At 45.0% G+C, this 17,514-nt stretch overlaps 1 protein-coding gene across 2 annotated transcripts in view; it reads left to right on the forward strand.

Annotated features, from left to right (window-relative positions):
* Positions 1-17,514, forward strand: part of TRAPPC3L (trafficking protein particle complex subunit 3L) — a 606,266-nt gene that overhangs the window by 579,583 nt on the left and 9,169 nt on the right. For both annotated transcript variants that reach the window (XM_086927373.1, XM_086927374.1), the window contains one exon: positions 16,089-16,274. In XM_086927373.1, the coding sequence (XP_086783499.1) occupies positions 16,089-16,274 (186 nt within the window). The remainder of the gene's footprint in view (positions 1-16,088; positions 16,275-17,514) is intronic.

Here is a 17,514-nt window from a genome sequence, read left to right on the forward strand (position 1 = left end):
AGCAGGTGGTGCACTCACTCACTTCACCAGCCTGCAGCGGGAGCTCTGTACCCTTTTGCTGCGCAGCCGTGTGGCACCTCCACCGTGAGAGAAGGAGCGGCTGCTTGAAGGAGTCGCTCCATCTTTCCCTAATGTGCCTCCCCCAGGACAGCTCCGAGGTTGCTGCTGAATTGATGGTAATACGGCACAATGCTCAAGTCTGCGCCAGGTGGTACATTGTTTAAGATGCACCACTGCACAGGGGGCAGCATAGCACTCTTATCATTATATGACCCCAGTTGCCATAAGACTGCCAAACAAGTGTAATTTCTCATGGTGGCCATCTGTAATGGACAGCATGCCACAGAGAACCACACTAGCAGCACCCCTTTCGCTTGGCAGTCTTGAAGTAACAACATCGGTACTTCAGTCTGTGATGGAGTGGCAGGGCCAGACATTAGCCAAAAATAAATGCCCCGGTTACTTACCGGTAATCTTCATTACTCCAAGTCCATGTCTTCCTTGCCACAGTAATTACCCATGAGCCTCCAGCTCCACACAGAACTCCAAGTACAAAAACAGCGCTCTAGTCTCCCTCTCCCTCCTCCAAGATGGCCCGCAGTGGCTCCAGCCAATCCCATAAAGGGACACAAAAGCACCAACACGACCTGAAGAACCAAGCCGCAGACATGAAGCCACCAACAGGGCCGGGAGGGAAGGGAAACTATACTATGGCGAGGAAGACATGGACTCTGAGTAATGAAGATTACCGGTAAGTAACCGGGGCATTACCTCCTCATCCTGTCTTCCTCGCCACAGTAATTACCCATGAGCCGATACCAAAGCAATCAGCTTCATGCAAGGAAAACACTCCACATAAAACATGCAGAGAAACATATCTGAATCACAAGAGGTACAAAAATTCCACAGAAACATACACCTCAGGGAATCCCAGTCGACAGTACAGAAGACACTACACAAAATGGGAGTCTAGAGGGAAAGACAAAACGAACTAGGACGCCCTCCACTCTGAAAGCTAGTCAACAACAACAGTCCTAGTTCTCATGGCAATTTTCCATTGTAACATTGTAAAACATCTCTGGCCCACGTGCCTAGTCCAAGGGATTTCTTTAATCTTAAGGAAAACCTATGATGCTTCAATGTATTGCCTGTTAAAACAACAACCTCTCTGATTAAAACAAACAGGACAGCACAAACAAAAATGTGTGAAAAAGCGAGATGGCACCTCACGGGCGCACCACCAATGGGGCCCCTGATTGGTACTCACCAGGATGGCCCTGTTCTCATCATTGGTGCCATCAAGCTAAAACCAAAAAAACGTGTCTCGAACCTCAAAAGTAAAAAGACAGTGAATGGTGCAGTGGACACAACTTATATGTGACAAAACTAACAACATTTAACATATAAATCACTGTGCAACAGGGACCATAAACTTTACTATCATTCCCTTCTTTGTTGCAAACCAGTGAACACACATATACTAAAAAGAAAGAGAGTAAATACTACCTATCGATTTACTCTCTACTCACAGCCAACATGTTTCATTGCCTTGGTTTCTATCAGGCAATTTCTTCAGGGCAATATACTTTGAATGCCACTGCAAGAGACACTGAGGCTTGGGTGCTGTAACAAAAAACAAATAAGAGTGTGGTCACCTGGTGTCCCCCTCTGTATTCTGCAGTTTAAAATGTCAAACCACCATGCTATATTCAGTAAATGAAATGTATGAAAGGAGTCTATTTACCCTGCATATAGTTTTGCCTCTCATACCAGTGAAGAAGGAATGCTAAAAAACGGAATCCAGCCCCCTCAGGTGGGCATGGTCCTTACTCCCCGTTCGAGAAAGTAACTGTAATTTTAAAAAACAGGGTATTACATTAATTCAGCATAGGCGCCTGTTCCCAGCTAGCGCTTTCAGACATCCAGAATGCAGCCCTGTTAGATGTTAAATGTTACCGGTAGAGCAGTAGCGGTAGGCGTCCTCTCAACCCTCCAGCTCCGAGCGAGTAAGTTTCTGTATATTTACCGGTTAAGGAGCGATCGGATTGGTTCAGGCTGCCGATTTTCCGTGTCTCGGATTGGTTCCCGAGAACACGTTCCGCTCATTTCAATAGGTCAGCATTGTCTGTTGACACGGAAACCGGTTTACGCGTCAGACCTCAGACTGTCCTATTGTCAAATGCCGGTCTTCGGTAGAAAGTCTCGGCCATTTGTAAATGGGCACTTTAGTCCAGGTTTGGAATGGTTATAACCTGCGTTTAAAATGTTTGGTGTATGCCACAGATTACAGCGAATAGTATTGCTGACACTAATAGGTATAAGCATTTATAATGTTTAGAGCGGATCGTATTGCTAACGTTAACAGGTGCATTGTTCGTATCTCATATTTGTTTAGTGAAAAATTTTTTCCCGATTCATAATATATTAAATGGATTTTAATATATTAACGGTTTATATTGGCAGCTCACACCGTTTGGTAGGTGTGGTTTGGAAAGTTAAAGGCTCTATCACCCTACTAGGACAATTCAAATCATATGTTGTGAGGGCCAAGGTGCTACTGGGTTGGAGCATAGGGTCATTAATATAGATGTTATATATATTAATTTTAGGATATTAATTTTAGGATGGAGGAGTACCACCAGTCAAATAGGACAGCAGAACACTATGCTGGAAGGCAGCTCTTCAGAAGGTTAACGCAACTTATTCCATTCTAAAAGTTCGTTCAGCCCTTTCTGCTCACTTTGTTCTTGGTATATCCAGCGGGCTTCCTTATTGATTAGTCGTCTTTCCACCGACTGTGCATCGCCCATCACTCTCTCTAACACTACCCAAGAAAAGGTGTGTTTATTGCGGTGGCAGTGTTGCACTAACTTAGTAGTTAGTTTTCCATTCCGTATCGTACTGACATGTTCTTGGATGCGGAGTTTGATCTTCCGTGTGGTCAGTCCGATATACTCCAGACCACACTCGCATTTCAATCTGTATACCACGTTGGTTGTATTGCAGTTACTGAAGTGGTTCAGTGACCACGTCTTCCCAGATTGAAGCGTCACGGTGGTAGTTTTCTTAGTCATTGGACACACGGAACAACTCCCACAAGGAAAATGTCCGTTGGGGATGGTGGTGTTCTCAATCTCCCGTCTTTCCACACTTCGGGTGTGAACGAGTTTATCCTTCAGGTTACTCGCTCTTCGAAAGGCAAACCGTGGTGGTGGCATCTTGAAGTCCGCTGTCGAAAGTAGGGACCAGTGTTTCCTGATCGACTGGCGGATTTTTGTAGCCATGGGATCGTAGGTCATGACTACAGGTAGACAGTCTGATTTCTCTTTAGCTTGTGTCTCTAGCAGGGCTGCTCTGGGTGTGTTCAAGGCTCTTTTCTGGGCTTGCTTAACTACTTTCCGTGGGTATTCACGGGCTTCCAGTTTCAAACTTAGGGCTCCTGCTTGTTCTTTATATAGTTCTGTTGAAGAGCAGTTTCGTCGGTACCTGAGAAATTGTCCTACAGGGAGATTGTCCCTCAATGCTCTCGGATGATATGACCGGTATGACAATAATGAATTCCTATCGGTCGGCTTTTGATGTACGCTTGTTCTGAATCCTCCTCCTGATGCCTCAATTTCAAGATCCAAATAGACCGCCTTAGTGTGGTCATAGTTCCAGGTGAACCGCAAGCTCATGTCCTGAGTGTTTAGCCAATTTAGAAATTGGATCAGGATTGCTTCCTCCCCTGTCCAAAGGAGGAGCACATCATCAATATATCGCCTCCAGAGACGTATGTGGTCTCTGAAGGGATTGATGTCAGATTCGATGACGTGCTCCTCGAATTGGCCCACATAAATGCAGGCCAGGCTAGGTGCCATCGTAGCCCCCATAGACGTTCCCGTCACTTGCAGAAAAAGGTCGTCCTTGAAGCAGAAAAAATTCCTCGTAAGCGCAATTTCTATGCACTGTAACACAAAACTTTGTGGGGTGTCGTAGAACCACTCTTGTGTGGCCAATGCTCTGGAGGCAGCTACTAGTGCTGCATCCTGGGGAATACATGAGTACAAAGACTCTATGTCTATAGTTACAATGTATTCGTTGGCAGGTTCAAATGTTGTTTGGTCCAGGACATTTAAAATGTCCATGGTGTCCTTGACATATGATTTCTGGGTTACCACTGATTCACGGAGGAAATAATCAGCGAACTGTGATAGGGGCTCCAGAATGGATTGGATTCCCGATACAATAGGCCGACCCGGGGGGGGCCGGGCCGGCTTGTGTATCTTTGGCAGGATGTAAAATGCCGGGATCCTGGGATTGGTGTTGACGAGGAACTCCGCTTCCTTCGCGCTTATCCACCTCTTCTCCTTCGCCTGTCCCACTAGGTCAGTTATCATTTTCATAAGATCTGGAGTGGGATCTTTGGTGAGCGGTTGATAATTAGTTCTCACACTCAGTAGACGGCGGACTTCAGCCTCGTAGTCACAAGTGTTTAATACGACGATGGCTCCGCCTTTATCGGCGCTTTTTATGGTGATTTTATCGTTTCTTTGTAGGGACTTCATAGCCTCCCAGTCACTTTTCGTCATATTTTTAAAAACACCTGATTTGTTGTCGTTTTCTATTCTCCCAATTTCCTCTAGAACTTTAGCTTCAAAAACTGCCACTTCCGGGCCAGTAGCTCCAGTCGGAGGGCAGAAAGTAGATGGTCTTCTCAAGTTGGTATAGAAGCCCTTATTCTCCTCAGATGGTTGTTTCGCGAAGAATTTCTTCAATTTGATCTTTCTCATGGTTTCATGAAACTCAGTCCGGCATTTAAAAGCATCATGGATAGGGGTGGGGACAAATCCCAGCCCTTTATTAAGTACATGTTCTTCCTCCGTTGTTAACTGATGATCGGACAGGTTGACCACAATACTCATCACAGTGGCTTCTTTCCTCTGCTCCGTGTCAGACGTGGGGAGAACGGTTGCCATTGTTGTGGTTGCCGGCTTCCGCGTCCTTTTCCTTTCCCTTGTTGTTGTCCCGGTCCCTTGTTGGACGCTTGTCCCTGTTCTAAAAAACTCCGTAACAAGGTGCTCAGGTCAGTATTGGAAGCTTCTGATTGGTTGAATCTTACCCTGCTGGTGCTGGGTCCTGGTTCAGGCTCGTCTTCACTGGAGGTATTGTCAAAGGTCCAATTAACAGGTGTTCTTCTTTGTGGTTGAAATCTGGCACCTCTGCCTCTTCTCCCTCCTCCGAATTGTTGTGGCTGTTGCTGTTCTTGAGCTGATTCGTAGTATGAATCACTGACGTAGGGGAAAGCCCATTCATGTGTATAGCGTTGTAAATTGCGCTGCAATCCCCTAATTTTCTGTGTTATCATGTATTGTTTGTATTCTTCCAGATCGTCTTGGATTTTTTGTAGATGGTCTTTCGCGTCAGTGAAACTACTGTCCCGACTGATGGCCTCCTCAAGTTCTAAGATCTCCTTAAGTACTTCTTCACTTAGTCTCTGGGCTGTACTTATTATCAATATTAACCAATCCCTGGTACACTTGTTGGCGATAAAGCTCCAGTCTCGTCGGAACTCTTTATCATCAAGGAAGATCCGCGGTTCTATTCTCACTATTAAACTTGCTGGTGAAGCTCCAGCTTGGTAGTACTCAGTCATAAGAGCCCCATGCAGGGCAATTCTTATGTGTTTCTTTTTCAAATTAGTGAGTTTTTCCCATCCTATGCTGAATTAATGTAATACCCTGTTTTTTAAAATTACAGTTACTTTCTCGAACGGGGAGTAAGGACCATGCCCACCTGAGGGGGCTGGATTCCGTTTTTTAGCATTCCTTCTTCACTGGTATGAGAGGCAAAACTATATGCAGGGTAAATAGACTCCTTTCATACATTTCATTTACTGAATATAGCATGGTGGTTTGACATTTTAAACTGCAGAATACAGAGGGGGACACCAGGTGACCACACTCTTATTTGTTTTTTGTTACAGCACCCAAGCCTCAGTGTCTCTTGCAGTGGCATTCAAAGTATATTGCCCTGAAGAAATTGCCTGATAGAAACCAAGGCAATGAAACATGTTGGCTGTGAGTAGAGAGTAAATCGATAGGTAGTATTTACTCTCTTTCTTTTTAGTATATGTGTGTTCACTGGTTTGCAACAAAGAAGGGAATGATAGTAAAGTTTATGGTCCCTGTTGCACAGTGATTTATATGTTAAATGTTGTTAGTTTTGTCACATATAAGTTGTGTCCACTGCACCATTCACTGTCTTTTTACTTTTGAGGTTCGAGACACGTTTTTTTGGTTTTAGCTTGATGGCACCAATGATGAGAACAGGGCCATCCTGGTGAGTACCAATCAGGGGCCCCATTGGTGGTGCGCCCGTGAGGTGCCATCTCGCTTTTTCACACATTTTTGTTTGTGCTGTCCTGTTTGTTTTAATCAGAGAGGTTGTTGTTTTAACAGGCAATACATTGAAGCATCATAGGTTTTCCTTAAGATTAAAGAAATCCCTTGGACTAGGCACGTGGGCCAGAGATGTTTTACAATGTTACAATGGAAAATTGCCATGAGAACTAGGACTGTTGTTGTTGACTAGCTTTCAGAGTGGAGGGCGTCCTAGTTCGTTTTGTCTTTCCCTCTAGACTCCCATTTTGTGTAGTGCCTTGTGTACGGCGGCTCAGCCGTGAGAGTACCTTTATACAACCTTACGTCGTAACTCTGATTTTTAACATATAGGTGTGGTCACTCTAACCTGGTTCCCCCACCACTAACTGCATATTCAAACCACCAATAAGCCTGTATTTTGAGAATGGATAAAAACTGCCTGGCTTTCACGAATGATCAGATCGCGGCAATTTTCTCACGCCCATCATTATTTGAAGGGAATCCCCTCTCTGGTAACAATAAAGTTAGAGAAGAATGGGAAAAACTCACTAATTTGAAAAAGAAACACATAAGAATTGCCCTGCATGGGGCTCTTATGACTGAGTACTACCAAGCTGGAGCTTCACCAGCAAGTTTAATAGTGAGAATAGAACCGCGGATCTTCCTTGATGATAAAGAGTTCCGACGAGACTGGAGCTTTATCGCCAACAAGTGTACCAGGGATTGGTTAATATTGATAATAAGTACAGCCCAGAGACTAAGTGAAGAAGTACTTAAGGAGATCTTAGAACTTGAGGAGGCCATCAGTCGGGACAGTAGTTTCACTGACGCGAAAGACCATCTACAAAAAATCCAAGACGATCTGGAAGAATACAAACAATACATGATAACACAGAAAATTAGGGGATTGCAGCGCAATTTACAACGCTATACACATGAATGGGCTTTCCCCTACGTCAGTGATTCATACTACGAATCAGCTCAAGAACAGCAACAGCCACAACAATTCGGAGGAGGGAGAAGAGGCAGAGGTGCCAGATTTCAACCACAAAGAAGAACACCTGTTAATTGGACCTTTGACAATACCTCCAGTGAAGACGAGCCTGAACCAGGACCCAGCACCAGCAGGGTAAGATTCAACCAATCAGAAGCTTCCAATACTGACCTGAGCACCTTGTTACGGAGTTTTTTAGAACAGGGACAAGCGTCCAACAAGGGACCGGGACAACAACAAGGGAAAGGAAAAGGACGCGGAAGCCGGCAACCACAACAATGGCAACCGTTCTCCCCACGTCTGACACGGAGCAGAGGAAAGAAGCCACTGTGATGAGTATTGTGGTCAACCTGTCCGATCATCAGTTAACAACGGAGGAAGAACATGTACTTAATAAAGGGCTGGGATTTGTCCCCACCCCTATCCATGATGCTTTTAAATGCCGGACTGAGTTTCATGAAACCATGAGAAAGATCAAATTGAAGAAATTCTTCGCGAAACAACCATCTGAGGAGAATAAGGGCTTCTATACCAACTTGAGAAGACCATCTACTTTCTGCCCTCCGACTGGAGCTACTGGCCCGGAAGTGGCAGTTTTTGAAGCTAAAGTTCTAGAGGAAATTGGGAGAATAGAAAACGACAACAAATCAGGTGTTTTTAAAAATATGACGAAAAGTGACTGGGAGGCTATGAAGTCCCTACAAAGAAACGATAAAATCACCATAAAAAGCGCCGATAAAGGCGGAGCCATCGTCGTATTAAACACTTGTGACTACGAGGCTGAAGTCCGCCGTCTACTGAGTGTGAGAACTAATTATCAACCGCTCACCAAAGATCCCACTCCAGATCTTATGAAAATGATAACTGACCTAGTGGGACAGGCGAAGGAGAAGAGGTGGATAAGCGCGAAGGAAGCGGAGTTCCTCGTCAACACCAATCCCAGGATCCCGGCATTTTACATCCTGCCAAAGATACACAAGCCGGCCCGGCCCCCCCCGGGTCGGCCTATTGTATCGGGAATCCAATCCATTCTGGAGCCCCTATCACAGTTCGCTGATTATTTCCTCCGTGAATCAGTGGTAACCCAGAAATCATATGTCAAGGACACCATGGACATTTTAAATGTCCTGGACCAAACAACATTTGAACCTGCCAACGAATACATTGTAACTATAGACATAGAGTCTTTGTACTCATGTATTCCCCAGGATGCAGCACTAGTAGCTGCCTCCAGAGCATTGGCCACACAAGAGTGGTTCTACGACACCCCACAAAGTTTTGTGTTACAGTGCATAGAAATTGCGCTTACGAGGAATTTTTTCTGCTTCAAGGACGACCTTTTTCTGCAAGTGACGGGAACGTCTATGGGGGCTACGATGGCACCTAGCCTGGCCTGCATTTATGTGGGCCAATTCGAGGAGCACGTCATCGAATCTGACATCAATCCCTTCAGAGACCACATACGTCTCTGGAGGCGATATATTGATGATGTGCTCCTCCTTTGGACAGGGGAGGAAGCAATCCTGATCCAATTTCTAAATTGGCTAAACACTCAGGACATGAGCTTGCGGTTCACCTGGAACTATGACCACACTAAGGCGGTCTATTTGGATCTTGAAATTGAGGCATCAGGAGGAGGATTCAGAACAAGCGTACATCAAAAGCCGACCGATAGGAATTCATTATTGTCATACCGGTCATATCATCCGAGAGCATTGAGGGACAATCTCCCTGTAGGACAATTTCTCAGGTACCGACGAAACTGCTCTTCAACAGAACTATATAAAGAACAAGCAGGAGCCCTAAGTTTGAAACTGGAAGCCCGTGAATACCCACGGAAAGTAGTTAAGCAAGCCCAGAAAAGAGCCTTGAACACACCCAGAGCAGCCCTGCTAGAGACACAAGCTAAAGAGAAATCAGACTGTCTACCTGTAGTCATGACCTACGATCCCATGGCTACAAAAATCCGCCAGTCGATCAGGAAACACTGGTCCCTACTTTCGACAGCGGACTTCAAGATGCCACCACCACGGTTTGCCTTTCGAAGAGCGAGTAACCTGAAGGATAAACTCGTTCACACCCGAAGTGTGGAAAGACGGGAGATTGAGAACACCACCATCCCCAACGGACATTTTCCTTGTGGGAGTTGTTCCGTGTGTCCAATGACTAAGAAAACTACCACCGTGACGCTTCAATCTGGGAAGACGTGGTCACTGAACCACTTCAGTAACTGCAATACAACCAACGTGGTATACAGATTGAAATGCGAGTGTGGTCTGGAGTATATCGGACTGACCACACGGAAGATCAAACTCCGCATCCAAGAACATGTCAGTACGATACGGAATGGAAAACTAACTACTAAGTTAGTGCAACACTGCCACCGCAATAAACACACCTTTTCTTGGGTAGTGTTAGAGAGAGTGATGGGCGATGCACAGTCGGTGGAAAGACGACTAATCAATAAGGAAGCCCGCTGGATATACCAAGAACAAAGTGAGCAGAAAGGGCTGAACGAACTTTTAGAATGGAATAAGTTGCGTTAACCTTCTGAAGAGCTGCCTTCCAGCATAGTGTTCTGCTGTCCTATTTGACTGGTGGTACTCCTCCATCCTAAAATTAATATCCTAAAATTAATATATATAACATCTATATTAATGACCCTATGCTCCAACCCAGTAGCACCTTGGCCCTCACAACATATGATTTGAATTGTCCTAGTAGGGTGATAGAGCCTTTAACTTTCCAAACCACACCTACCAAACGGTGTGAGCTGCCAATATAAACCGTTAATATATTAAAATCCATTTAATATATTATGAATCGGGAAAAATTTTTTCACTAAACAAATATGAGATACGAACAATGCACCTGTTAACGTTAGCAATACGATCCGCTCTAAACATTATAAATGCTTATACCTATTAGTGTCAGCAATACTATTCGCTGTAATCTGTGGCATACACCAAACATTTTAAACGCAGGTTATAACCATTCCAAACCTGGACTAAAGTGCCCATTTACAAATGGCCGAGACTTTCTACCGAAGACCGGCATTTGACAATAGGACAGTCTGAGGTCTGACGCGTAAACCGGTTTCCGTGTCAACAGACAATGCTGACCTATTGAAATGAGCGGAACGTGTTCTCGGGAACCAATCCGAGACACGGAAAATCGGCAGCCTGAACCAATCCGATCGCTCCTTAACCGGTAAATATACAGAAACTTACTCGCTCGGAGCTGGAGGGTTGAGAGGACGCCTACCGCTACTGCTCTACCGGTAACATTTAACATCTAACAGGGCTGCATTCTGGATGTCTGAAAGCGCTAGCTGGGAACAGGCGCCTATGCTGAATTAATGTAATACCCTGTTTTTTAAAATTACAGTTACTTTCTCGAACGGGGAGTAAGGACCATGCCCACCTGAGGGGGCTGGATTCCGTTTTTTAGCATTCCTTCTTCACTGGTATGAGAGGCAAAACTATATGCAGGGTAAATAGACTCCTTTCATACATTTCATTTACTGAATATAGCATGGTGGTTTGACATTTTAAACTGCAGAATACAGAGGGGGACACCAGGTGACCACACTCTTATTTGTTTTTTGTTACAGCACCCAAGCCTCAGTGTCTCTTGCAGTGGCATTCAAAGTATATTGCCCTGAAGAAATTGCCTGATAGAAACCAAGGCAATGAAACATGTTGGCTGTGAGTAGAGAGTAAATCGATAGGTAGTATTTACTCTCTTTCTTTTTAGTATATGTGTGTTCACTGGTTTGCAACAAAGAAGGGAATGATAGTAAAGTTTATGGTCCCTGTTGCACAGTGATTTATATGTTAAATGTTGTTAGTTTTGTCACATATAAGTTGTGTCCACTGCACCATTCACTGTCTTTTTACTTTTGAGGTTCGAGACACGTTTTTTTGGTTTTAGCTTGATGGCACCAATGATGAGAACAGGGCCATCCTGGTGAGTACCAATCAGGGGCCCCATTGGTGGTGCGCCCGTGAGGTGCCATCTCGCTTTTTCACACATTTTTGTTTGTGCTGTCCTGTTTGTTTTAATCAGAGAGGTTGTTGTTTTAACAGGCAATACATTGAAGCATCATAGGTTTTCCTTAAGATTAAAGAAATCCCTTGGACTAGGCACGTGGGCCAGAGATGTTTTACAATGTTACAATGGAAAATTGCCATGAGAACTAGGACTGTTGTTGTTGACTAGACAGTACAGAAGAGGCAAAGGAAACCGAACCCCCACCCCCAATCCGAAGGCGATAATGGGACATGACAGTATGCGGGAACGACCAAGAGGCAGCCCGGCAAACATCGTCTATGGAAAAACCCCGAAAAGCGGCCCACGATACAGAAACAGATCCGGTGGACCGACCCTGAACAGGCAGAGGGGAAAGTACAGAAACAGAACCATAAGCCAACAGTATGGCCTCCGTAATCAAAAGACTGACAGTGGACAGGGAGGGCTGCAGGCCCTGACGAGACAAACCAAAATCGACAAACAAATTGTCAACCTTAAAATAGGAAGAAGCGTGTGAAAAATAAACCGACAACGCACAACGCACATCCAACAGGTGGAGAAGGCAATCCGCAGCCGAGGAAGGATCAGGACAAAGAATCGGAAGAACCACTTCAGCAGAACGGTGAAATAAGAAACCACCTCAGGAATAAACGTAGGATGAGGGCGCAATATCACACGATCAGACAAATGACTAAAAATGGAGAAGACCGCAGGAAGGCACCCAGCTCACCAATACGCCTGGCAGAGGCAAGAGCCACAAGAAACACCACTGTGAGTGTCAAGAACTCCAGGCCCACCGACACCAAAGGCCCGAAAGGAGCCGACTGCAAGGAACGCAACACCAGAGGAAGGTCCCAAGGAGGAGAACATAAGATAGGACGGGGACGTTGCAAAGAAAGCGACTTAAAAAGTCGAGCCATCAAAGGATAAATTCGAAACAAAGGCGGGACATGAAATGCCCGAATGGCGGCCCAACGAGCCCGGAGAGTGGAAATGGTCAAGCCCAAAAGGAAACAAACATCCAAAAAATCCAGAAGTCGAGTAGGGTCCAAAGAATCCAATGACAGACCCGTGACCCATACACCAAGAGGCAAAGTCATCCCAATGCTTAGCAAAGGACTCAGGAGTAGAAGGCTACCGAGAATGCTGAAGGACGCCAGCAACCGCAAAAGAACAACCTGCACGCATCAGCGATCCCCACTCAAGAGCCAGGCCCGCAGACCCAGGGACCGGAACATAGGCAGAGGTAGAAAAGGACCCAACAGAGGATAAGGCACGAAAGGTAACGTCCAGCCCGGAGACACAGCCAATTCCAGCAACAGGGGATGTCAAGAACGACAGCACCACCCCGGAGCAACCAGTAGGACAAACGACCCCACCCTCTCGATCTCCTGCAATTTCCCTAAAATAGAAGAATGGACAGTCAAAGAATCAGGCTCAGGACGCCGATACAGTGAAAACAGAGCGTCCACCAGAGGTATAACAGAAGGAAACACCAAGTAATTGCAATGCGACCCAGTACCTCCTTCAGGTCGGTACCATGTACAAAGCGACCCCTGACATCAACCTTCTCCTCATTCCCAGATTCAGCAGCAGCAGCACCATCAACCATTGCCCTTGTAGCAGGAGGGACAGGAACCTGACCCTGCAATGCCGCAGCCACAGCAGAATCATTCGCTGTAATAATTTCCAAAGAAGGAATTAGCTCTCCTGAACCAAAAGCCACTACCAAGGAACCAGGAGCAGGACATACTGGTGAACCACGCTCCATCATAGCCACCCACGAGTGAAGTAGCGAAAAGAATACAGGCAAGGAACGGGACAATATGCCCGGCATAAAAAGGTCCTGAGGTTGCCAGGCAACCATAGAAACCAGCCCTCGCCCGACCTTCAACAACATAAAGGCAGCATGAAGATCCGCGCACATGCGCAAATACAGCCCCATACCGTCACCGGCAGCAGGAGCAACGGGGACCCGAAGGCACTCCCACCGCACCATGAGAATATGCACAGAACTGGCAGCAGGTAATAAGCGATCGGGAGCCTCCGGCCCCCACAGCAAGCTCACCCGGCCCCGGGAATATGCACAAAACGCCACCGGGAGCCTCCAGCCCCCAGACCAAGCACACCCGGCTCCGCAATAGAAAGAAAAAACATATATATAAATCGGGAGCCTCCGGTGCCCAGAGCAAGCGCACCCGGCCGCGCAACGTCCGCTCAGCAGGACGAGCGGCCGGAAGGAAATCATATATAATCGGCAGAGCAGGACTCCAGACGACCTGTACAACGAGTCACAAAATGACTCATAGCCCATATAAAACGCCACGAAAAGTCCGCTAAGCAGGACAAGAGGCGTGGAGGCAGAAGAAGGGGGAAAAAAACAACCTTATTACAAACATAGAATACACAAAACTACTTCCCCCAAACTAGATACCCCAGGACATAAGGGGACTGCTCAAGTAGGACTCCAGCCCCACTCACCTGACCAGCAGGGAACACAGCACTTGGAGAAGTGCATAAAAAAAGAACAGGTCGTGTTGGTGCTTCTGTGTTCCTTTATGGGATTGGCTGGAGCCACTGGGGGCCATCTTGGACGAGGGAGAGGGAGACTAGAGTGCTGTTTTTGTACTTGGAGTTCTGTGTGGAGCCGGAGGCTCATGGGTAATTACTGTGGCGAGGAAGCCAGGACGAGGAGGTAATGTCAGTGTGTCACCAACCAATCGAGCTTGGTAGTAACAGCTTTGCCCAGGCCCCTCTGTTGGCACTGACCGCTCATCCCATGAGCTCTACCCTTTTCAGCAGCAAGGTGCTACTAGCTTCACACTTACACAAAGACATAGAAGACAGACCAGATTCTGAATGGTGACATCGGACGGCCACCAACAAAGCTGCTGTCTTACAATAACATTTTCGCTCGCTGAAGAATAGCTTACACTAGAATGGTTAGAGAGTAAAAAATGTAAACTTTTTCATCTATTCAGCCCCGCTTTACTCCAGCTTTGTAGATTATCAATTTATTGAGGTATTTTATAGACACATAATTTGCTTGTAAAGCGTTGTATTGGATGCACAATTTCTTACAAAGTGTTCTTTTAAGTTATGATGATTTCTGTCAACTTCTACCGGTACCGCTATATTTTGTGTTCCTAAATATCTCCACTTGGTAAAATCTCTCAGAAGATCGACCTCTCCTCAAAACAGAATTCTTTTTTAATGTGTCATTTACGTCTCTGGTTTTGTAACTGGGAGTGTGAGCACTTGTCTGGTTGGATAGAAAGTGCGTTGAGTGGTTGGGGGAAAGCAAAAGGGAGGCTGGGACTAGGGAGAAAAAATAAAATCAAAGAAGAACATTCAGGGCGGGGTGCGGTGCAGTCGAACTTGGGGAGCCTGGGGGGGATGAGGGAGCAAAACGTAGTGTGTGTGGTGGGGGTAGAAGCACATGTTGGAGCGCGTGAAAAATTGCACTTTAATTGAGTGCTGAAGAAAAAAATAGTTCACTGATGCGATCAGTGGAATGATTCAAGTCAGTCAATCAAAAGGATATTAAAAAGAGTCAGTGCACCAGGGTTGGAACTAACACAGGAAGGAAAAAGAAAGCCATCAAATAAGAGTGACACTATAGCTAACCAATGGTAAGCAAGGGGCAGACTCTAAGCCCACTGTAAGAGTTTTGGAGTGGGCCACAAGCGGTCTTTCGCAAACAGATCTAAAACTAACAACTAGGAAGAGAATATCGCTTGTCATTGGAGCCAGAGTGTCCATTGTGCACAAAAGCAAGCAAAAGGAAGAGTCTACATATCAAGAACATTACATCCTTTTTAGAGCACCCGCATAACTTTTAACCATACCAGGAACACCTTAAGTTAAAGGGACAGCGGGGTGCACCCTAGGAATTATTTATCTTCAGACCCCCATCGGTGATAATACCAAAAGTGCTCCCTGAAATATGTCGGAGCCCATGTAGGTTTACAGGGGCCAGGGTGCGACCATATGATGAAGCATGCCACCATAAGGTGTGTGAGAGTCGCAAATAAAACCACTAGGCGTATCAAAATTGAGGTCACTGAAAAAAACAGAAATTCCATCTGGGAGTAAGTGTACAGGGTACTTTGCATACTCTGTTTAGGTTTTGTGCTGTAACAAGTATCACATCCTATCAGCCGCAACGTTTTCTTTGTGTTTTTTGAGATGCATGGCTTTTTAATGTTGGAAGTGAAGCTGTACCCAGGTCAGGTGTACTCGGCCTCCTTTACCCAAATTGTTTTTAGGCTTAAGATGGTATCCACCTCATAACTGAGAACATGGCCCAGGGTCAGCAGTCACCTGCCCAGACTTCATTGTAAAACTAGTGCGGGGAAAAGGAGGCCTAGTGTAGTGTTCACTATTCCATATTTTCGGCCAGGGCAGCCGGCCTTACTTGCCTGCCTTGAAGAAAAGTGAGAGTGCTCTGTGTTGGACCCCTACTTGCTCAATGACAGGGCAATATCTTTTCTATACATTTGCCTTGGCTAAAGGTAGAGCTGTTGTTTCACCAAGAGGTGCTATGTTATTGGCTTTCTTTCCAGAAATAAACCTTACCTATATTAAAGAAATTACTAGGAGGTTACATGAAGGCAAATTAATGAAGCGTACACCTTTTCTCGTCCATTTTCTGTCGACAGAAAACTTCACATTGTAACACTGATCTTTTTAATTTTCAGGTTGCCTTTAAGATGTATCTTGGCATCACCCCGAGTGTCACCTGCAATAATCGGTCAAAGAATGAGTTTTCCTTAATTTTGGAAAAGAATCCTCTTGTGGACTTTGTAGAAGAGCTTCCAGCGGGGAGATCTTCACTGTGTTTCTGTAATCTTCTCTGTGGTGTCATCCGAGGTGCCTTGGAAATGGTAAAGTAACCTCGAATTGATTCTTTTCTACTGATGTTGTATTTCCTTTTTATATCGAAAATCCAGCATGAACGAAAATCTTTAAATATATGGTTAAAGTTACTTAAAAAAATCTAGAACTTCAAGCATGACCTGCATTTATCAGTGCTGCCAATCTATAAAGTGATTTGCCTGTGCACATCTATTTTTCTACAATACTAGCATTGCTAGGAGCACAAAAATGAATTTAGAAACAACTATTTGTACTTAGCCTCAGTTGCATATCAAATTTGTGTCTATCAATTTCAGCCTTATTATAAAGGATGATGCCACAAAACACTGTAAACTGATGTGACAGTCAAGGCAATTGAATTTCAAGCATCCTCTTTTCATCTTGTTTTTCGGTCTGACTTATAAACAGCGTTAGAGGTTTTACCAGACTCATGTAATGTAATGTGCCATTCACATTTTAATTTCAGCTGTCACGGCATACTGCATGTGGCAATGGTTAACCCTCTTCAGCAAGTCTCTCTTGCATCCTGAATAATGCCATATTTGCTGATCCCATCTACTCCCCCCTCTTAAAAGAAATGCCCTGATTCAGTACCATGGCTAGTGGGTCAATACTTTACTTTGCTAATGTCTTTTTCTTCCGTTCTTTATCTTTTTTCATAATTCTTTAAAATCATTCCTGTGTGTTTAAACAGGAAATCAAAACTAACAGTACTCTTTCTTTGTGCTAAGAAGAATCATATTGTCCATGTTCTAAGCCCCCTTGGCATATGGGAACATCCATTCTGTCACATAAAAATTATATTCAAGCATAAGGCGCCCACATTTAGGAGGTGGCATGCTTTATTTTGTTTACATATTGTTTTTATGGCGTATGCTTGCAATAAAAAGAAACTTTTATTTTAAAGTATTTTTATTTGCTTTTTGTATCAAACAAAAAACGAAAAGAAGCGTGTCACATTTGGTTACATTCATGCAGAAATTTACATATATTATCCACATCACATAGATTCCCACCTCCCCCCCCCCTTTGCTGGCTGTATGGATTTGTAAGTCCCACTTAATCATTGATCTTTGCTGCAGCAACCCCCATGTGTTCCTCTTCCAAAGTGTCCGGGGACGAGCCAGCCGGCTGTCCTGACAGAAGTGAAATGTGGCTCCCTCTATAGGCCAACTAATCATCGCCCAGTCCTCCATCAAGCCCATAATATTACCTCCATTTACACCATACCCTACAGAATTTTCGTGG

Source organism: Lissotriton vulgaris, chromosome 6 (genome assembly GCF_964263255.1).
Source record: "Lissotriton vulgaris chromosome 6, aLisVul1.2, whole genome shotgun sequence".
NCBI lineage: Eukaryota > Metazoa > Chordata > Amphibia > Caudata > Salamandridae > Lissotriton > Lissotriton vulgaris.